General features: G+C 41.9%; 1 protein-coding gene across 1 annotated transcript in view; it reads left to right on the top strand.

Moving 5' to 3' along the window:
• Nucleotides 1–12349: 12349 nt before the first annotated feature.
• The window catches only part of LOC143026130 (uncharacterized), a 57494-nt gene continuing 45584 nt past the window's right edge, over nucleotides 12350–24259 (top strand). The window contains exons 1-2 of the mRNA XM_076186134.1: nucleotides 12350–12942; nucleotides 14317–14569. Coding sequence (XP_076042249.1) covers nucleotides 12350–12942; nucleotides 14317–14569 — 846 coding nt within the window. The remainder of the gene's footprint in view (nucleotides 12943–14316; nucleotides 14570–24259) is intronic.

Here is a 24259-nt window from a genome sequence, read left to right on the forward strand (position 1 = left end):
CGTGGCAGTGCGGCAGTGCCTTTCAATTCTCGTTGGAGGGCGACAGTGCCTTCCAACTCTCGTGGCAGTGCAGCATTGTCTTCCGCCTCAGGTATTCCAAAACTGTGCAGCGTTTGCTTCCATCTCCCGTGGCGGCGCATCACGCCCGTTGCGTAATATGACGTCTCACGACAACACCCTGCGTGCTTTGACTATGCGTCAAGGTGCAGCTGCAGTCCTGTCTAAGGACAGCGGTGCCTCTCGTGGATCTCCCTCATCGTGCGGCGGTACTCCTGGATCTCCCGCATCGGAGACTGGTGCAAACGGTTCCCCCACACCACGCACTGATGCACCCAACACCAGTTCCAAGGGTGCGTCTGCATCCCCATGTGCCTCCACGACCAGCATCCACGCAGCGACCGCTACAGATTCCCGCACCTTCGTGTCTCCACACATCCCTTCCTTCGTGTACGTGAGACCGCGTATCACTAAACCAAGAGCCTCTACTTCTCGAGACGTTCATCCTCGCAAAGGTGCTGTGCCGTCTTCTGGGCACGTCACCTCGACATCGACATCCTCTGTTTCGTCCGCCTCTTCGTCAGACTCCTATGCGTCCGCAAAGGGCATCTCTGCCTCCCTCGCCTCGCTGCCGAGTAACATTTCCTCATCCGCCTCTGGACCGAATAGCTATGCTTCCTGTGCCTCTGATGTAGACACGCCTTTGTCTCATAAACACGAGACTCCTCGCACCTCTACACCACGGAAGCCCTTCAGCAAGGTCTTCCGCCTCACGCTCCGGGAGCTAAGATATGAGATCTATAGTACTGCCGCTGTCAAGGTCGAACTCTTACGACAGGTTGCCGCAGTGGGAAGGCTCGCTGAGGGCGTTCTTCAGGACGACCAGGGACGTCGGGAACTCTTGTGTCGTATCTTCGGAGAGCTGAGGCTCATGTCCAAGGATCTGGACGAGCACTTTGGACGCATCACCCACGATCTCCTAACCCTCGAATCCATGACTCGACTCAGGTCTCTCTAGTTGTGTATTCTCTGGTATTGGGTCTTGTATCTGGTTGTATTTGTTTCTACTCCAAATGTACCTGTATTTCGTGTACCTAATCATGAGTGAACTTTGTACCACAAATAAATATAAGCTGTGGATTTTCGTATTTTTCTTTTACGGTATCAATCAACCAACCCATAATCGGCCATCTCGAGGAAGCTGCTGGTCTCTCAGATCATTCCCATGATTCGCGTGGCTGCCCTAGCTTCTGCCACGTCTCTGTATGTACCTGGTCATAATCAGTTTTAGTCTAATTATACTTCTCCGTGGATATTTATCTTTACCTTGTCCAGTCGTATGTACATGCATTCAATGTATCTAGTAGTAATAAACACCAGTTACAAAAGTATATGTAGAATGTCGTATTTTTCGTTCCTAGATAACAATACCAATCAACAATCACATATCGGCTATTTTGATTAAGCTGCTTATCTCTAAGCTCATTCCATGAGTTGCGTGTCTGCCTCAACCCATGCCACATTCCTCCTGTAAAAGTCTCGTCTCTCCACCTTATGACTACTCTCCCTCTTCCACGCTTTCCATCTCGTGGCGCCAATGGCCTGGCTCCTTCGCCAGGGTCACTAGAGATGCCTGTTTGGATAGTTGTTTGTCATGCACCGGCAACAAATTGGGTTATGCTACTACTATATTTAGCAGTGATATGATCATACATAGGCACAATGTAAACTAATGAAAACTAATACGATCGTGATTAGCTGGGGATATAATGAATAGTAGCGTATTGGTCTCCTTATTTTTAAGTAGCCCACTACACTTCACCGGGTCCGCCACTATTGACCCGCCAGTATTGGACACCCAGATGCCCATCCAACTCCGTAATGCTGTAGTTGCACTGAGGTGCCACGCTGGGAATAGCAACATGCCTCTTTCGCCCTCTATTCAGGATGACACTGCTTGGCACTCCCTGAGTCAAACAACTACCGCCTGGCCCGGCACCGCATATCGAGGTTATCATACTCTAGTGCAGGTGTTCTTAAAGTAGTGCCTCAATAACCCCACGCACAGACGCGCGACGAGTAAGAACCAGTTCTTGAGAGTATTCAAAAAGGCATCCTGAAAATAGAAAAAAGTCCCAAGAATTCAACTGTTTGTTCATAGCCCACCTCTCTCTCTCTCTCTCTCTCTCTCTCTCTCTCTCTCTCTCTCTCTCTCTCTCTCTCTCTCTCTCTCTCTCTCTCTCTTTCTCTCTCTCTCTCAAAGGATTACAAAGGCGGAGCATGCTGACAGGAAACCTTTTGGTCCATATCTAGGTTGGATGAGAAAAAAATCATGATAATGATAAATAAATGAATGAATAGAAAATATAATAATGTAAATAATAAATAAAATACATAGATAAATGCATAAATAATAATAAAACAGACAAATGATAACAAAAACAAATAACCTAATAATATAAGATAAATGATAGTCATTACATCTTGAGATCACAACATAAGACACGGGAAGAGGTCACATTACACATACGGGATGACGGGGGAATTTGTCAGTGTGGAGCAAATATCCGTTACATAACATAAGAATGAAGGAGACTGCAAGAGACACTAGGCAGCTCCGTATCCATCACCACCTGTCATCCCCATCCAAAAAGTTGTCTAATCGTTTCTTAAAACAATTGATGATTTCAGCGCTTACTACATGGTTACTAAGTTTATTCCATTCGTCGACCACTTGCCTATTTCCTTCTTAAATCTAAGTTTCTCTATTTTATATCCATTACTGCGAGTCCTGCCCTGTTGTTTTAATATGATGTCCTTGTTTGCATCACCCCTGTTAAAGCCTTTGATCCACCAAGTGTCCTCTCTATGCCTCTGGCGGAACGCCGGAGAAGGACATGGGTGTCGGTATGATTGGAAGGTGTGTTGTTGTGGTTGAGAGGGCTACTAGTCCTAGGGAGGGGCTTCATGCTGTGGAGTGTGGTAGGGGCTTCCATTTGTCTGTTGATAGTAGGTTGTAAGTCTTTTATGATAAGTGCTTCCAGAAAGAAAAGTCTAGACTTTTCTGATTCCTTGGCGAGAATGATGGTGTTATCTTCTAAAAGTTTCCTAGTGATTTGTGTATTGTGTCTTTCTAGTAGGTGTAGTTTGGGGCCTCCATTTGACAGTGTCGTTCTCGTTTGGCCAACGTAGCAGTCGAGGGAGCAGGAAAATTTGTATACTATGTTGGTGCAAGCGGGACCTTCGAGGCGAGAAGTGTTATTTCTAATTAAAAGTGTAGCTGTTTTTTGGTTGCGGTAATATATGGAGAGGCGAACTTTGTATGTATATTATGTATATATACATACATATAAATATATACATACATATATATAGATAGATATAGATATATACAGGAGTCCCTCAAATAACGCGGGGGTTAGGTTCCTGAAATTACCGCGTATGACCCAATCCGCGTATGCTAATTTTCCATATTAAATACCGAGAACCGTATGTATGTGTATGTGTATGTGTACGTGTGTGTGTGTGTGTGTGCGCGCGTGTATGTGGCGTTTGTGGCGTACGTATGTGTTTGTGCGTATATACATGTGTATGTGGCGTATATGCATATGTGTAGGTGGCGTATATACATGTGTGTGTATGTGGCGAATACACATTGTGTGTGTGTGTGTGGCGTATGTATATGTGTGTGTAGGTGGCGTATGTATGTGTGTGTGTGCGTGCGTGCGTGCGTTTATGTGTCTGTGTTAACATGTACAAGTAAGCATGTACGTGCGTGTGTCTGTGTTCGTATTTGTGTGTACACGCACGCGAATTCACAACATACACTGGTTGTCTAACACGTGTCTACGTGTGCGTGTCTACACGTGTATAAGCGTGTATATGTCTGTTTTTGATCTCCTAAACCACCACCTCATAAGAGAAATTAAGACACGACAATCGCAGTGATTATCAGACTTATTAGTTGTGTTCCAAACGAAAGAAACATTACACTTCAACAGGTTAGGGCGGTAAAATTGTTTGCGATGTTGCCGCGTGTGTGCGTATGCGTGCCCGACTCGGCGCGAATTTTAAAACGGTTCTCTACATTTGAGATGGTTTTGAAATAGAATCCGTGTTATTCGAATCCGCGTTATTTGAGGGACCCCTGTATATATATATATATATGTATATATATATATATATGTATATATATATATATATATATATATATATATATATATATATATATATATAATCAAGACACGGACTCCGGCATCCTCGTGTACCCACTCACGCTTCATGACGCCTGCGTAGGCGTCATCGTACCGAAGTGGGAAGGCGCTTGACTCGATACAAAGGATTGACATTACAAAGGATTACAAAGGCGGAGCATGCCAACAGTAGACCTTTTGGTCCATGTCTAGGTCGGATGCAAAAAAATATATAATAATGAAAAATTAATAAATAAATAGATAAATAAAAACTATAATAATGTAAATAATAAATAAAATACATAAATGCATAGGTATAGTTAAATAATAAACAAACAGGTAAATAATGAATAATAATGAATTGACATACGAGTATAACTAATAATAAATGAGAATCAAGCGAATTATAATAAACAAATAGACAAATGATAACAAAACAAATAAACACATAATATAGAATAAATTATAGTCATTACTGCACCTTGCTTATCTAAATGGTTCTTAAAGCTTCGAACTGAACTACATTGCACTGCCTCCGCACGAAGTTTATTCCATCTATTAACTATACGGTTGGCGAACTTGTTTCTACCCACTTCCAAATTAAATCTATTTCCAGACACTTTGAGACCATTTTCTTGTCTGACTCATTCAGTGTGAAAATTTTGTCACTTTTGATGTTGTCAATTCCTTTTAGAATCTTAAAGACCTGTATCAAGTCACCTCTGAGTTTACGCTTTTTTAAGGAAAACAGATTCATGTTTTAGTCGATTTTCGTATGATTTATTTTTATGTTTGGAATTAGTTTTGTGGCTCGCCGTTGCTCATGTATATGCACGTATATGCAAGAACTCTTGTGAAAAACTGTTTTCGTGCACGTTATGAAATTAAAGTTTGCATAATTGAGAATTAACTTGTCTGGAGTTTTCAAGCATATGCTGCCAATTACTAATAAGCTTATATTGGGACATACGTCACATATGTCTGCATTCCATTTTGTTATGTTGTCAAATATAATACATGTAAGTGATATGCGATTTCATGTGATCTTAAATTGTGTATAAAAGTTTACCTCTAGACCTCTTCCACGGGTGCCAGTCTTGAGACACGAAATGACATACTTCTTCAACTGTGGTAATTTTGTATGACATACTTCTTCAACTGTGGTAATTTTGTATACATTCTTTCACAAAGATGCGTTTTCATTTGACCAAAAACTTACAGGCAGTACAAGTTTGCCAAGTTTTATCCCTCCACTCTATGTGACAGTTTTTTGCTCCGGTCAGGAAACGGGTTTTGGGTGGATCATCGGCCCTCAACGCATTTTACGAGGGGACTGCAAGATTAAAATCTTCTTGTAGTCACTAGATTCCGATGATAATATATCAATACTGAAGTGATGTCATGGGAGAGCTGTTTTGAGGACGGAACCAGTCAGTCATCAAAGACTTTGCCGACAAAGGCCGTGCCGCCCAAGACCTTCCCGGCACCGCGCGAGCGAAGGAGTGACCTTTCCTTTTGCTTCAGATATACTTATTTAAACACAGGCAGTACTTTGACCAACAACTATTTCGTGACCTGGGGTAAAACAGGAATCCTCATGCCTTACCTGGGGCTAATCAGGAACGCCCTCTAAACGCGGGAAGTGAAATCTACTCACTAACCGTAAATTACACACACACACCTCTCACGAACATAGCCGCATCCCACGCACAAACATATACACTTCCTTTTTCTTCGACTAAAATTCGCTTCCTTTCTCACTTTCTCTTATACTACATCTTCTCATTTCAGTTTACCTCCCACTAAAGATTTTTCCGTTTTTCCCCCTTTCTCTACTACTACGCCTCCTACCATTTTCTCAACTTTCGTTGGTGATCCTAACCCCGTTGGTAACCCCGTTGGTAATCCCAACCTCCTAACCTCCGGCGTCGGGCGCTTCCCTCCAAGCTCCTGGTCAAGTCCTCCTATGCCATGACAACAATCTAGCCCCTAATTGCTCGCGATTCGCCCGGTGGCAATAGCCCTCTTTTATACACTACTATCTTTTCATTTTCTAACAGACGTTCTTCCCCTCCCACAAAACCCGATCCCGCGCAAGCGAGGTGGTCTTTTCTTGAATTCCAGAATTCCAGAACTATTTCGTGCAGTTCCTCCTAGACGATACGATAGTGGTCTGAAGTTATCTGAAATTATCTCCTGGAACAGCAATTAATAAGGACGGTGTACCCGCGAAAACAAGTTGAGCACATCTGCCGTAACAGTACAAGTTTCTCTTTGTTACTTTGCTCGCCTGAGGATTTTTCTCCCGCCACGATGAGGTGTCAGCGGACTTTCATCATAGAGAGTCGTGCATCTGTCCCCTCGGGGTCCAACACCTCTGTTTCCAGCACTGCTTCCCGTGGCAGTGCAGCGTTATCTTCTACTTCTACAGCCAGTAGGGCAGGCCCTTCCACTTCTCGTGAGAGCAGGACAGTCCCTTCCACTTCTCGTGAGAACAGGACAGTCCCTTCCACTTCTCGTGAGAGCAGGACAGTCCCTTCCACTTCTCGTGAGAGCAGGACAGTCCCTTCCACTTCTCGTGAGAGCAAGACAGTTCCTTCCACTTCTCGTGGGAGCCGAGTAGTTCCCTCCACTTCTCGTAATAGCAGAGTAGTCCCTCCCACTTCTCGTGGAAGCAGAACAAATCCTTCCACTTGTCGTAGGAACAAAGCAGTCCCTTCCACTTCTCGTGGGAACAAAGCAGTCCCTTCCACTTCTCGTGGGAACAAAGCAGTCCCTTCCACTTCTCGTGGGAACAAAGCAGTCCCTTCCACTTCTCGTGGGAGGGCAGCGTTGCCTTTCACCTCTCGTGGGAGTGCGACAGTATCTTCCACCTCTCGTTGGAGTGCGACAGTATCTTCCACGTCTCGTTGGAGTGCATCAGTGCTTTCCACCTGCCGTGGCAGTGCAGCAGTGTCTTCCACCTCCCATGACAGTGCAGCAGCGTCTTCCACCTCCCATGGCAGTACAGCAGTGTCTTCCACCTCCCGTGGCAGTGGGGCAGTGCCTTTCACTTCTCGTTGGAGTGCGACAGTGCCTTCCAACTCTCGTGGCAGTGGATCAGGGGTTTCCTCCCTTCGTGGCAGTGCAGCATTGTCTTCCGCCTCTCGTAGGGGTGGAGTGGCTGTTCCCATTTCTCGTGGCAGTGCAGCATTTGCGCTCCCCTCACGTATTCCAAAACTGCGCAACTGTGCAGCGTTTGCTTCCACCTCCCGTGGCGGTGCATCACGCCCGTTGCGTAATATGACGTCTCACGACAACACCCTGCGTGCTTTGACTATGCGTCAAGGTGCAGCTGCAGTCCTGTCTAAGGACAGCGGTGCCTCTCGTGGATCTCCCTCATCGTGCGGCGGTACTCCTGGATCTCCCGCATCGGAGACTGGTGCAAACGGTTCCCCCACACCACGCACTGATGCACCCAACACCAGTTCCAAGGGTGCGTCTGCATCGCCATGTGCCTCCACGACCAGCATCCACGCAGCGACCGCTACAGATTCCCGCACCTTCGTGTCTCCACACATCCCTTCCTTCGTGTACGTGAGACCGCGTATCACTAAACCAAGAGCCTCTACTTCTCGAGACATTCTTCCTCGCAAAGGTGCTGTGCCGTCTTCGGGGCACGTCACCTCGACATCGACATCCTCTGTTTTGTCCGCCTCTTTGTCAGACTCCTATGCGTCCGCAAAGGGCATCTCTGCCTCCATCGCCTCGCTGCCGAGTAACATTTCCTGTGCCTCTGATGTAGACACGTCTTTGTCTCATAAAGCACCTCTACACCACGGAAACCCCTCAGCAAGATCTTCATGGACCCGTCCTTCCGCCTCACGCTCCGGGAGGTAAGATATGAGATCTCCAGTACTGCCCCTGTCAAGGTCGAACTCTTACGACAGGTTGCCACGGCGTTCTTCAGGACGACCAGGGACGTCGGGAACTCTTGTGTCGCATCTTCGGAGAGCTGAGGCACAAGATCTGGACGAGCACTTTGGACGCATCACCCACGATCTCGACTCGACTCAGGTCTCTCTAGTTGTGTATTCTCTGGTATTGGGTCGTTTATCTGGTTGTATTTGTTTTTACTCCAACAAATAGATATAAGCTGTGGATTTTCGTATTTTTCTTTTACGGTATCAATCAACCAACCCATAATCGGCCATCTCGAGGAAGCTGCTGGTGTCGGATCTGGACATAATCCCTCCCGGACACAAACCCCTCCGTACAATATTCCTCCTGGACAGAATCCCTCCCACAAAAGTAAGCGGGCTGGACAAAATCCTCCCACATTTTTGTATCAATTATTTTGTAAACTATAAATAAATATATAGGTCATAATAGGTATTTATTTGGAAACTTGTGTTGTAAATTGTCTATTCTTGAAAGTTCAAGACCTAACGAGTTCCATGGTCTTCCGACGTCAGAGACATGGCACCTCGGTAAGGTAAGATATTAATTGCTTTACATTCATATGAATTCATCCAGTTATCTGCAACCTTGGAAAGGTGGTTAAAATCTCAGCGTATTGCTCAAACATGTAAAGGTGCCATTGTCACATTTGAACTTCCAAGAACATTCCTCACAGCCATCCAGCATCATCAGAGCTCACAGTTGCTGCCAAAATCCGCCTCCAACTCCCATATTTCCTAGACTCCCCTTCACAACTTCCATCCTTCCTGTGGAGGTACGTGCTGCACTTGGTGAGAATGACAGCATCAAGCAGACAGCGTTCCAAGATGTTCCCCCCTGCCCCTGCATCAGTGAAGGACCTAGTTGGCACCACTGGCCCCAACCCTCAGCAGTTTCTGATCCATGACAGCAACTCCTTCGCCACATCACCACCTGGTTTCAAGCAACTCTATGTTATCCATGCCCAGCTTGGTGACTCTGCTGTCAGCTGCATCTATGCCCTTCTCTCAGACAAGTGTGAATCGACCTACATAGATGTCCTCACAGCTGTCATCGACCGCTGCAGTCTTTGGATACCAGCCTTATCCAACAACTATCATCACTGACTTTGAGCTTGCTGCCAACAGAGCTGTCTTTGGTCATCTGTGTTTCTGCCATCTGACTCAGTGGGAAGGCGCCCAAAATTCCTCCGGCCAAAATCCCACACCCAGAATACCTCCAAAAATGACCAAAATACCTCCATGCATATTGTGCTGTTTGTACTGCTTAGAAGGTTATAATCTTAAATTATCAAGTTTATGGGAATAATTATAATTTGCGGAATGAAGATTTAGATAAATTATAGCAATGGTCTGAAATTGGCTAATGAAATTTAACACAAGTAAATGCAAGGTAATGCACATAGGTAATAATAACAGTAAGTACGATTACAAGATATTTGGAAATTCGTTAACATAAGTTAGTGGAAAAGATCTCTGCGTAATTATCAGTAACGATCTCAAATCATCCATGCAAATGATAAGCGTTATGATGAGGACATTTGGGAATGATATTGTAAACAATATGTAGAGTATGGAATCCTATAGAAAGTATCATTAGAGGACTTTTTCATTCAGGATTATGGTAGTATGGTAGATCAAAGAAATAGTCAATTCTATATAGAAATTGTTAATCAAAGGAATCAGACAAAATAATTGATCAAAGGAATTATTAATTCTCTATAGAAGAAGACAAAACAATACAACGACTTCAGTTCACATGTTCACCCATAGGTAATTGTTTAATAAATTGGATACAATGTTCCTTAAAATCAGAAGTTATATCAAATAATGTATTTTACCCTATACCAGTACCTGGTCGCCATCTGTAATGGCATATAGTAATTGGAGTCAGAGGTATCTTATTTTATTTTATTTATTTATTCTATTTTATTTTTGAAAATCGGCTTAATTACTATATGCCATTACAGATGGCGACCAGGTACTGATATAGGGTAAAATACATCATTTGATTTGAACATGTGAACTGAAAATCGGCTTAATTACTATATGCCATTACAGATGGCGACCAGGTGAGGGTAAAATACATCATTTGATTTGAACATGTGAACTGAATATCGTTCTATTGTTTTGTCTGATTCCTTTGATTAAAATTTTCTATATAGAATTAATTATTCCTTTGATCAATTGCTTTGTCTGATTCCTTTGATTAACAATTTCTGAATGAAAAAGTCCTCTAATGATACTTTCTATGGGATTCTATACTCTACGTATTGTTTACAATATAATTCCCAAATGTCCTTATCATAACACTTATCATTTGCATGGAGGTATTTTGGGTGTGGGATTTTGGGCGGAGGTATTATGTCATGGATCCGACTCAGTGCACCTGGCCTCGTTGAGCTCTACCGTTCTTCAGAAGAAATCAAGTTGTTTGTTGGGATGTTGGATGGCCTCACCTACCTGCCTGAAGATGATGTCCCCCTTGGCATGGAATATTTCAAAGACAACACTCCTGATGGCCTAGAGCCACTTGTGGACTACTATGCTGCTACCTATGTCATTGGCACCTTCCGCAAGACTCAACCTCCTCCTACTGCCGATAGCTCTGTTCCACCACTCCGCCTCTCCAATTCCACCTATGTACCCTGCATCAATATGGAATGTTCATGTGATCACCCTTGCTGATGGATCCAAGACCAACAACACCGTTGAAGCCTGGAACAATGGCTTCACCCACCTTGTAGGCCATAAGCATCCAACCATCTTCCGCTTCATAGATAATATTCAGAAAGTGGCTGCAGATGTTGAAACAGCACTATACAAGGCAGACCGTGACCAGCCTCCCAAGAAGAGCATCCGCCGCGGAACTAAGCAGTCAGGAAAGAGTGCGTAATCTTTGCCAAGATTACAGCGATGTGCTCATGTCTATACTGTATGCTATTGTATTGTATTGGATGATATATAATATGGCTATTACACCTTACAAACATATATTAAAATGCATAAATATATAAACATATACAGTCAAATAGTATATGAGAATATTATATATTAAGATACATTAATATATAAACATTAATCTAGGAAGGATTGTGTCCGGACACCGTTGGTGTCTCAGATAATTTCATGATTCTCGTGGCTACCCTAGCTTCTGCTCCGTCTCTCTCCCTTGTGCCTGGTTTCCCTCCCCCTGGTCCCGTACGTTTGGGACACGAGTCCAACCTAAGATGGACGTTTGTGCCACGGAACCTTACATGGACGTTTCGGCCACGGAATAATATTTTGTATAATTTTTAACTTAAGTCTGGTTTGGTTAGATTCATTATAAGAAAAAATATTGTCCTGTTGCCCGAATGTCCTAATCCTCTTTTCCCATACGTCCTAGACTCCCCTCCTCGAGACGTCCAGTCTCCGTCCCTCTGGTCAGTGGCGTTGCTTTAAATGAAAATGCAGTTGGTGCCTTATGTCATTTGCGGATATTTAGATGTTCTTGATTTCACGACTTAAGCTCACACCCTTAATTATGATTATGATGTGCATCTTACATATTATATTGCAGGTCGGTAGAGACACAACGGAAACCAATGAAAACTAGTGCTGTCATGATTAGCCAGAGAAATGATAAGTGGTGGTGTAGTACTTTTCTTGTTCTTAAGAGGCTCACCTCACATCCATTCCCGCCCCCTCCGTTGTTCTTCCCTACACTGCGTCTGGCCGAGCAGTTTCGTCTCCCTGACGAACATGACATGACTGGAACGGGGTTTTCCCCCCATATTCCTTGGCGAGTATATTTCTTATCGTTGGCTTGCGTAGTAGTATACACTGCAGTCTTCCATAATACGTTGTATAGTATAGGGTGAAGTATTACATCATGGAAGGAATTGGGGGGTCAAGCCGCCACAAGAAGCCCTTGCCATGCCTGCGAATGGCAAATAACCCTGGGATTAGCCTTGGTTACCCGAGGCAAGCACCTCAACCCATCCCCTCCTTGTCGTAATCCACTGGTCATTTCTTCACCGTCGTCACCTAATTGTGGGCGCGCGCTGACCCGGAATGACCTTGCCAAATCAAGAAGAGCCGGTAACGTACCCTCTAACCTGACCTACCGTAATGACCTGAGATATCTTACCAGCGGTTCGGGTTTGCCACCGACGACGAGCCATTTGAGCAGTGTACAGTCCCGTGGCTGCAAGTGGTAACTCTTCGTTAGCGAGTACGATGGCGCCTCTAAGAATGTTTCGACCACGAAGTCCCATGTCAACAAAGTGGACAGCGCGGGTCGATGCAACTGACTCTTCGGTAGCAAAAACTCCTGTGTCACGGAGATGGGCCACGTGGAGTGCATTGAAAACGCCGAAAAAGTGTGCTTCGGGCAGTTTAACTAAAAATACTTTGAAATCCCAAAAGTGTGCCTCCAGCAGTTTACCCCAAAATACCTCTAACTCACAAAAGTGTCCGTCTAACAGTTTACCAATACGCACTCCGTGCACCGTAACAATAGGTACCTTGACTTGTCAAACGTGTGATCCGGCCAACTTAACAACGAAAAGTGCCTTGGCATCGCTACCGCGTACACCAACCGTATCGGACCACACTTCATTGTTGGACACGTCGGCGCCGTGTGACTGTACCCCACGTACCTCGACGCCCAGAGATGATACGTCAGCGATTGAAGGCATCATAAGTGAACTCCGGTACGATGCGTCTGAATCTGCCGCACTGCAGGTCGAGGTCCGGCGGCGATTAGCCGTCACACTAGGAGCTTCCGATCCACAGCAAAAGTGCATCGCTCGTATGGAGAAGGATTTAAGGTATATCCTTCACCTGCTCGATCAACATCTGCAGATCCTTTCGCCGCAGTTGATGTTACTAGAATCTTTCGTTCGAACCTATGCCGATTGTTGAAGGTGAGGAGCCTACGCTGGTAGGAGTCGGCCGAAGTTTCCCTTGATCAATTGTTGGAGCAAATGGTCACTGCTACTCCAAGTGGTTAGGGGTAAAGGTGAATGCTTCGGCCGCAGTTACGTGCCTCGCGTTTATCTTCAGTATCCTATTCAATTGTACAATCAAATTCTACTCTAAGGTGTATCTTTTTTCTTTTAGTCTGGTTTTGTTGTATAGCATGTGTTTATTCGTTATCATTTACATAAACCCGCTCACCTATTGCCATGGGAAATACTCCTATATGTTAAGTTATGTTGTCCCCAAGTTATGTTGCATTGCCTGCCTCAGTGATATTATTGGAATATACTTTTATTGAATAATCTATCTACTGAGTAATTTATATCTTGTGTGCGTTATTTTATTGCCATTTGATAATCATTTCTGTATAATAAATATTTTTGCCTTCCATAGTGATTTTTTACTCCAATCACCAACGAACCATCAAGTAATGCTAGCTTTGTTTACACATACATACACACACAGGTCCTTAACACGTCATCTTGACTTCTTCGTGTTTTTTTTTATCTGTACCAAATCATCTTTTGCTAAAGAAATGCTAAAAAAAAAAATTACACACTTTGGCCCGTTGCGCTCCTGCCAAGCCAGCAGTTGATTTTCATGTCCGTTGGTATTTATGTCCCTCCTAAATGGATATTTGCCCACTTTATCATCTCAGGTAATTGATCCCCTTGTGCTCGCGTTTCCTATCACTGTTCTATTCAATGCAAAAATTCCCCAACGTGTGTCGGACAAAATTGCAGTGGGAAATTTAAGCCTGAAGACAAAATCCCAACCTAACAATACCTCAAATTCGTTTTACATAGAATATGCTAATCGTTGTTTTATTATCCTACAAATATAATAACTATATCATGTTTTTTAAATATTTTTTCATAGTTAATTGAATTGCATCAGAGTGCTCAATGAAGTAGACATTAAAGAGCACTGCATGCAACTGATTGGTAACAAGCTGTGTGTGTGTGGGGGGCATGTATGTAGACGTATGTAGGTAGGGAGGATGAGGTGTTCTATATATAAGTCCATTGCAGATAGTATTATGAGTTATTAAGACAACTAGTCTGATATTTATAATTAAATCAATACCAAGATTATATGAAGGAATTTATCTGTTTGCAGGAAATATGTTACCAAAGAGAGAAATACATATGCACAATTGATTCTAGTAAAATAGTGAAGGTGACTATTTGACCTCGGAGGAGCCTCTTTCTTCTGCCTGATAGATTTTTTCTTTTTCTTTGCAGACTGTTTGAGGAACACTCCGAACTCCTGAGCTTGTTCGACAAGTTCCGTGAGCTTCGGACCCGAGACGAACAGGCGGAGTCGCTCGAGTTGGCCGAACATGCCACCATCGTCATGAATTCCATCGACGAAGGCATCAAAGCAATGGAAAACGTCGACTTTTTCTTCGACCTCCTCTACCAAATTGGAGAGTCTCATCACAAGATTCCGGGATTTAAGAAGGACTATTTTTGGGTAGGGAATTAATTACGCCATTCTAAATTTATGCAGTCTTCTTTCTCACAGAAAATTAAAACACGAATGAGTTAAATTGATAAGGTCTTCGAGGGAATTATTATTCTATTTTATTTCGACTCTTTATCTGGGTTTAAAAAACGAGAACGATTATCTTTGTGTAACGCAACATGTGTGTGTGTATGTGTGTGATTCACCATGGTCTTGGATCACGTGTTGGACTCTGATCGACAGCTTATTTCCTCCCGGAAGAGAGGTCAGAGCTCATATATGACCGATCTATGAATAATGTTGTGATCTTACACGTAATAAAGACACCCAACTTCCCGCCCACGAGAGTTGGAGTAACGACTCGCAGCGTAGCGATACTGAAATTATTTCAGCCGTGGTGGCGGCCGCGAACGCTACCACTGTGCCATCGAGTCGTGTGTGTGTGTGTGTGTGTGTGTGTGTTAATCTTTTGCCTAAAATCAACACTAGAAGCCGTCATTTTTTCCATCCTGCCACCAGACCAGGGTGTTGCCTCGAGACAAGATCGCAGGTTCGGAAGATTCTTTTGTGTGAGACTATACACCGTTCCATTCAGAATATTTACACAAACAATTTATGGAAATGTAAATACTCTTCCCTCTAGAATTGACTCTAAAGTATTGGAATGAACTCTCGTAAATAATCAATCCATCCTTCCATTTCTAGTAGGGGAGGAGAGTCAGCGCCAAAGTGCAGTACATTCTAGAGTCGAGAAAAATCACGGTCTAGTTACTGGCCAGCAATTCTATTTAGTTATGGGTAAGTCTCGCCGGAGATGAAACCCGTTTTACACCGGGTCCATTCTCCAGCTGAATAAAACTGCCTGACAATAGTTAGGAGGAAGTGAATAAAGCAAAACAGGATTTAGTCCCTTGTATGATAATGGAGTTAAAAGTGAGTTTGCCAAGGCACTTGGAAATGTAGTGCGGTACTGTGGAACTCCACTGTAGCTCCTCTAACTTTAGTGTCTTGGGTTACATTCTCGCTATCTCGTTTATTACATCATCGACACTCAGTCGCTTCACTCACACTCCGGCGCTGGTCCCCACGTGGGTCTCTCCGAGCAAGCTCCCATGCAGCCACCCTTTCCACCACTAACAACTCTCGACAGGTGTGGGCTTCCATCGCGGGTTGTCTCTTGTGGAGACAACCCTGTGAGTGAAGCAACGCGCTACCTAGCGTGTCCCCAATTGATGTTGATGATGATGACAGTCAATGGCAAGCAATTCTACACTAAAGTCCATCCTACCCGTCACTGATGTTATATTTTTAAAAGCATAAAAAACAAAAATCGTTAAATCATTGTCCTTGGTGTTACATCCAAAGATATACATGAATGTATAGCTGATTAGCCATCATTGATGCCTCATCAACACAGAATCGGTATGGAGAGACGCCATGTGCCCCCGATACACAGTGCCAGGCTGAAGACAAGGGAGGGGGGGCAATAAAATAATCACTTTTAACAAAACTTATTCCCTGACTGACTTAATGGGCCACCTCATGATGGATCGTTGCCAGATACCTGGTGGCTACGGATCTCATGCAAGAAAGGCCCGAAGCATCTCACAAAATATTCATGTTACGCACGCGCGAGCACACACACACTTGGAACAAACTGGACAATGAAATAGTATGTGCAAAAACCATTCGTGAGTTTAAAAGCAAACTAGGGACTGCGAGATACAAAGGCGGGACATCACGAGCATAGCTTCCCTTCCCGCAAAATACAACTAGGTAAACACACACACACTAAAGGATATGAAGAATTTTTTTTCCAAATAGATGCATAAATATTTGGAATAGCTTAGGAGGTGATATAAGCTAAGCTCAAACAATACATGAGTTGAAATCTAAATATGATAAACGGAAATCAAGAACATAGGTCAAGTTGGAACTATACGAATTTGAGGCTAGGTATAATAATAATAATAAAGGATAGGAGACAAGCCCCAACGAGCGTTGCTCCTTTGCTGTATACTAACATACACACACACACACACATATATATATATATATATATATATATATATACTGTATGTATGCGTGTTTATTTACCTGTATATCTGCATATTTTTACGTATGTAATTTAAACGTCTACTTATTAATTTATCTATTTCCCGAAATGTCTCTAATCGGCTTGTCTTGCCATTACGATTCTTTCTAATTCATTGTGACAACAGTCGCACGACTAACAATGCCGCGCGTGAACGTTCCCAAGTGTCGGAGCACTGCACCGCCCCAACACGCAAACGCATCGTCGTCCTCTTTTCCATCATCCGCATTGACGCCATCTGGTCCCGGAGGTACCAGCTGGTTTCTTCAGGATACCAGCTGGCGCTTTCTTTACATAAAACGAACCGTAGTTCGCTACAGGTGGAACAACTTTGGATAGTCTAAAACACTTCCTTCTTTCGTTTAATAAAAATCACTTTGCGACAGTCAGAATATAGCGACAGTAGCAGAGAGAGGGCTAATCATTGAATAAAAGCATCTGTTGACAGATAGTAGGGAAATAGTTAATCGAGAACCAAACTCTTCACAACAATGGTGTGAAGGCGCTACTCGGGGTAAAGCGAAAGGAACAGCTACGAATAGTCAGTAAAATTCCAGAATCAAGCAAGCAATAACTCCTAGCTTGATATAACCTGACGGAATCATTCCATAGGTAAAATAGATATTTCAAATACAGAAATGAAAAAAAACGTGATCTTAGAATAAAACCGATTAGTTTATGCTGATGCATCTGGCACATTAAATAGGGTCGGTAACAAAAAAAATTATCATAAAATGCAGGTTGAGATAGATGCTACGGAATAGAAGGGCTCTTTCAATTGAATAACATTGCCTGATAACAGGCAAGAGTAATAGTGAAATAGAATGTTATGAATTACTTAAACGAAAGAAAAAAATAAATGAGGCAGGGGACTTACGTCAGAAGAGTTATAACTGAGGCCGAAGACGTCATCTTTGTATTCACTGGTTGACGTTGGAGTGTTGAGGTTAGGCTTGGTCAGGCTAGTTTAGGTCAGGTCAGGTAAAGTTCAGTTAGGGTGACCTGGTGTATTGATGCTCGCTGAAAAGGACATGTTTGGTTCTGTATGTGTTGTTGCAACACTTTTATGTCCATTAGATCACTGTAAACGTATTTCTTGCACTTGGAACACTATCTATGCACAGGTGGCGCCCACGAGAATAGATTTCGGAAAGGGACACAGTAATATCCTTGAGGTTGTGTGCATCAGAATTATAAGATTGTTTGTACAAGAAAATTTTGTCTCGAATTTCACTGACCGGATGCCCGTAACCCCATACTGACCGGCAACGATACTTGGGTCCTTTCATAGATCTCTTTAGAAGGAATTTTGGATTGCTGTCTGTGTTGTGTTAGTGTAGGATTGGGTTCTGTTCCGATATCATGCAAACTTTTTCTTATTTGAAAAACCATTTTTTCAATGGAATTCTGTTGGACAACATAACATCCGTGCTTGCGTGGTTCTGGAATTTTACGTGGGGTTGTTTCTAAGTCTGCGGTATATAGTGCAGTTGCAGGAGGAGAGTAGTCAAAGGTGGGGTAATTGAATGTAAAGTTGATGTAGAGTTCTTGGACCCGGTCCAGGGATCAAATGCCAGCCCCTTAGGGTGCACTTTTATATGGAGGTGGTTCACGGGTTTCACGTTTGTCTCGCAGAGGCCATCACCCTGTTGGCCCTGTTTTTTTTTTTTTTTTTTATAATAACGATGCATAACATTATCTAAAGTCGACAAAGAAACGGGTCATCTTTAAAGCAGCAAAATTTTCAAATTATTGATGCACACAAAAATAAAACTGAAATTGACGAAGCATAAGTTATAAATGTATTATCAATCTACAGGAAGACAAATGTATGTGCCACTAACCACCCGTTATTATCACAACACGCAGTCGGAGATTCATTATTATTTGGTTATCTGTCTCCTTGAATATCATTGTCATACACTTCATTATCAATAACTTTGTTTTTCTATAGAATTTCAAGGAATTGAGAAGTGCCTAGAATCGTCGTAATTCTGCCAGCCATGTTTTTAAATTTTGGAATGGGAGTATACATATTACTTAGCATATTTCTATAACACTTGTCATTCACTAGAAATGTGCAAATATTGACCAATTCACACAAAAAAAAACTAAGGGCGAAATACAGAAGTATACTCCCACTCACTTCTAACAAAAAATAGCAGGCATAGTTTTCTGTCGTGTAAATATCTGAATTAAAGCTGAGTTTTGATTGGTCAAATTTGTAATGGCGCATGACTCCACTGGCCAATTAGACGTGTAAATATAGGACACACCGGCCCACATATAAACAGACGATTACCACTACCTGTGATAGAAAAAAAGTGAATCCTGACATGCGTAAGACGGCACTGTGGCGAGTATACTTTTCCAACTCAAAGTAATTTTTTCCTAACGTCTCCGTTACTAAAACCTGATCACGTACAACATCCAGTCTAAGAGAGTTTAACTGACATAAATATAATCCCTTGGTTTCCGAACTGTTACATACAACTAAACAGAATATCCTGGTGGGAACCAAGACTTTTCGAAAGTCTACGTACCCCTCGGTGGAGCAATACATCCAATGTTTGAAAAATGTCACCAATACACTTAGCGAATGCACACTGATCAGAAAGCAAAAACAAAATAAATGGTCACTTAGAACTTTGGCATCTATAATAGGAGTTTACAATGATACTCTCATATTTAACAAATTACCGGATTAAACTGGCATCAATGCCTTTAGTGGCGTCACGCATTGCCTCAAACGGAATTCGAATCGATCTCCAACCGTTGGTGCTCTAATCCACTCAGCCATCACACAATTCATACCCAATTACTATAGACGCTAAGATATTGAAATGTATTTCACTCTTTTGATGTCTATAAGGGTTTTCCTCAGCTGAATAAAATCGCCTAGCGGCTGCCAGAATATAGGGAGCTATTGGACACCGTAAGTTTCATGTCAAATATCCGTGATTGCGTGACTCTGGAATTTTACCTAAGAATCAAGTAAAGGTGCCAATGGGCTGAATAACAGAGACAATCTTCGACGGAGAAATGAAGGAGATGCCCACAGAATTAATGGCTGTGGGAAGGGTGACCTCACGGGAGCATGCTCGGAGAGACAGTGGCGACTAGCGTGTGAGTGAAGCCACACGCTACCTGGCCTATGCCCCCAATTGATGATGGTGATGCAACTAGAATGAAACGTCTAAAATACATCATGAGCACAGATAGTTTAAGCAATATAACCTTATTGCATTTTCGCCCGGAGTTCTGTCATTCAAAGAAAATCATTTGGTGGATTTTAGAAAGAAAAAAAATTTCTAGAATGCTGCATGAAACGATGACACAAACGGGTTAACTAATATATCTAAATTAAACTATAAATAGCAGTTAATCTCCACTGGTAATAGATTAGGTATTCTTGGTATCTTAGTGCTCCTAATGGATATCAAATAATGAATAAAAATATATATTTTTGGTAATTATTTCATACAAACAAAAATGTGTGACAATATGACGACAGACAAATAGTTTTGTACTCGAATGTTGTCCTGTTGAAAACAAAAAGAATCCATAGAATTCAAGCGTTTATTCACATCCATTCCACTTCCTCGTTTTACAGGAAACTAAAACTGAATTTAGATTAGACAGGGGGAGGGGCGTGGGGGTTACTGAATTTAAATTAGACAGGAGGCGGGACATAGGGTTACTGAATTTAAATTAGAAAGGTGGCGGGGCGTGGGGGTTACCAGGTTAGTATGGTACTAAACCTGGTGGTAGAATCGTTGTCAGAATTCTTGGACCAACATGCAGTTTCAATGACGAGCATTTGATATATTTCCAATAGCTATTTTTTTACCCTTAGGTGAATACTGTGTACAAAAAACCGAATAACCAACGATAGCTATATTTGAATAACAAAATCTTTGAGACGTTTTAAAAATTCTGTCCACGGCTGTACAATGTTGAGAGGGAATTGAACATGGAAAGTTCAAGAAACACTTCAACAGATGAACAAGAATATCGTGGAAGGCATCAGAAAGAATAAGCGTTTCTTCTTCTGCAGGTCCTTTTTTAAATTGGACAAATTTAAGTTTAAGAAGGAAGCAGGCAAGAACTGGTTTACCAACAGAGTGGTTAACAAATGAAATAGACTTAGTAACCATGCAGTAGTGGGCGCTGAAACAATTGGTCGTTCTAAGAAAAGATGAGCTAACTTTATGGATAGGGATGACAGGTGGTAAGGGATATGGAACTGCCTATTGTAAGCCTTATGGTCTCTTGGAGTCTCCCCCATTCTTATGTTTAACTTCTTTTGTACCGGGTGTCACGTTTCATTTTATTTTGGATACAGGCAAGGTTTTATTCATCTTCCAGGTAATTACTTAGTAGTGAAGGGGTTACATAATTCTCAGAGTTTCTACTCGCTCAAGTTCTCATCCGCTATCGCTTGTAAAACGAATGAAAAATTCTTGTTATGTCAAAACTAAATACCTTCGCTACTGGGGAAATGCCACCTAGATTAATAAAATAGCCTGGTGGCAGCCAGAATGAAAATTAGATTGCACCCGATATGGAATAGGCAAAATCATTATAACTTACTGTTCATGTCCAACCAACCGTCATCTTTAAACAATTCCGTAAATATGTTCGTAATAAGAATCTCACCATCAAATTTGTATCTGTCTAAAGGCGAAAGGAATGTTGTAATATTCGTGAAATTAACTGTAAAACCCGCTACCGCAAAGAAGAAACACAGCTGAACAATGATCCGTATTCGTGTTAAGGTATTGCTTCGCATACCTTCTCGGTTTCAGTTACCACCGCTGGCTAGTCTAGTTCTGAAAAAGGAACAGCTTTGCATAAGTCTTTCCCGCCAAAATATAAGCCCTCCATCACCAAGACTCCTGTTGGGCATCCCCGTGACTTCGCACGGTAACTGGATGCCTTGCGAACCCACGCTAACAATACAGGAGATCTCGGAGCAATAGGAAGCCCCCAGAGGTGCGGAGCTATGGCTCACCGATGTGTGGACACGCCCTGGATCCCCACCAACTCTTGCCCAAGTGCCATGTGGGTTTGTCTTGGTTGTCACAAAAGTACGGGAGATGGCCCGGATCGAAAACAGCCGCGACCGGAGATTACCCCCTATCGGCATATCATTGTAAGCATGCCACATACTGTTGGTCTCTAGGCTGTATCTCCCTAGCATGTGAAGCCTGATTTCGGCGGACTACGCCGACTGGATCAGTGGACAGAAAGGCGAACTATAAAGGTCAGATATCAAGACTTCCATAACTTTTTGTATTTACAGTTTAATGTACATAAAAAAACATACTGACAGTATTCTATATAATTCCACCATCTACATCTTATCAAATTTGGCAAAAAACAGCTTTGTCTTCATTTCATTGCGTCGTCTGCTATTCGAAACATTCCGCCCGTGCGCTTCGGGAAAGGTTCGGGGAATTCCGCGTTCGTGACGTCACAGTTGCCAAACAAACAATATTGTTATTCTGAATATCTAGACTTCGGAAAAGTGGTATGCGAGGCGCAATTAAAAGTGAATTTTCTGAATAAATTCTTCTGTAATAGGTAAAAACTTTATTTGTATGCTTTTAAAAAGTACTTTTTCGAGCAATACGATGATTTTTAGCGAATGGTATATCTGTTGATATCTGACCTTTAAGCGTAGCAAGCAGTCTGAAATGTGAATTGTAAACAGACTGATTTTTCAAACAGCTGAAGAAAATACGCTTGGCGAAATAAGTGATGTTTACGGTAGCGTCTTTTCCCGAGGTTAATACTTACATGTCAGAGAGTGTTAATGTATGTGTAATGCAGTATGTAAGCCCTTTGCCAAAATAAAATATGTAAAAAAAAAAAAAAAAAAAAAAAAAAAAAAAAAAACCGAGTTGAGAACGTATCCCCCTTTTTCCCATAGGTTCAATAGTTCGATATATGCGAATTCGTTATATGCGGGGGGTCCGCGGAACGGAACCCCCGCATATAACGAGAACTACCTGTATATACATACAAGTACACACACACACACACACACAAACACACACACACACACACACATATATATATATATATATATACATATATATACATATATATATACATATATATGTGTATATATTTATTTATATATATGTATATATATATATTTATATATATGTATATATATATATATATATATATATATACATATATATATATATACACATATAAGATTGAAAGTGAAAGAAGTTGATGAGGAGATATGGGAGAATTTACGCCTTAACGTTTCGACCCGCAGGGTCTTGATCACAAAGCTAACAACTCAAACGTAACAGGATGTTTTATACACGGACGGGTCATCTTACGGGACGCTTCGGAGAGCTTGCTATTTTATTTGTGTATTCTTTTGTTACTAATAAGCTTGTGGCTTTTGCTAAACATATAAAGCCTTCTCTATGGTTAATGTTGTTATTAGTGTTGATATAAGCTGCCTCAATTGTCTTCCTTAGTTTCTTGGATGATCCTTTGTTTAATATGGTTGCGTTGTTCCAGTCTGGAAGGTGACCATGTTTATCCACATGCATTACTATGGAGTTAGATGTCCTATGGGCTTTTACGTAATTTTTATGTTCATTTATCCTTTTATTAAGTCCGCGACCAGATTCACCAAAATATGAAGAGGGACATCTTTTACACGGGATTTTATAAACAACGCTGTTTTCGTTAGTGGGATTATTGTCGCTACGTGTTATCAAATGTCCTACTTTGCTACCTGACGTCCTGGCTATTTTGATGCCCGCTTTTAGGAGAAAAGTGTCTAGGTATGAATTGACATTAGAGTTTGGTACTGTGATATATCTGGTTTCATTCTTATTTTTATTTTTATCTTTACTTTTGTTAATTATTTCTTTGGCTTTCTTTTTTAACCTACATAAGAGACCTTTTGGATATTTGAGTTTTATGAAAGTCTCAGTAATATGTTGTAATTCATGATCTAGAAATTCTTTACTGCATATACGAAATGCTCTGAGGAAGAAACCTATTATAATACCTGTTTTGGTTCTGTCATCATGTCCTGAGTAGAAGTGAATATAGTCTTCTTTATTGGTGGGTTTTCGGTATACTGAAAATTTCACATTTTTATCTATTCTATGGATAATTGTGTCTAAGAAAGGTAATTTTCCGTTATTTTCATTTTCTGCAGTAAATTGTATATTTTCATTTACACTGTTTAATCTCCTGAGTTTGTTGTTAATGTCTGTATCTTTAGGTACAATTACGAGTATATCATCAACATACCTAAACCATTTACTATTCCTACCCATTATAGTCATGTATTCTTCTGTTTCGAGTATTTCCATGTATAAATTTGCTAATACTGCAGAAAGGGGACTACCCATGGCGAGGCCAGAATGTTGTCTGTATTCGATATTATTAAAAGTGAAAGCTTACACAAAGGGAGATTAATTCGAGGTAATCTTTTTTGGGGACGGGTAGATCTTCATTTTTCAAATTATTTACTACTCGTTCAACAGCATTTAGAGCGCCTTTTATTGATACTCGAGTATATAAAGAGGTGACATCGTAGCTGGCTAGTTTCTTGTTAT

The sequence above is a fragment of the Oratosquilla oratoria genome, chromosome 6, assembly GCF_046742065.1.
Source record: "Oratosquilla oratoria isolate Oo_2021 chromosome 6, ASM4674206v1, whole genome shotgun sequence".
Classification (NCBI taxonomy): Eukaryota; Metazoa; Arthropoda; class Malacostraca; order Stomatopoda; family Squillidae; genus Oratosquilla; species Oratosquilla oratoria.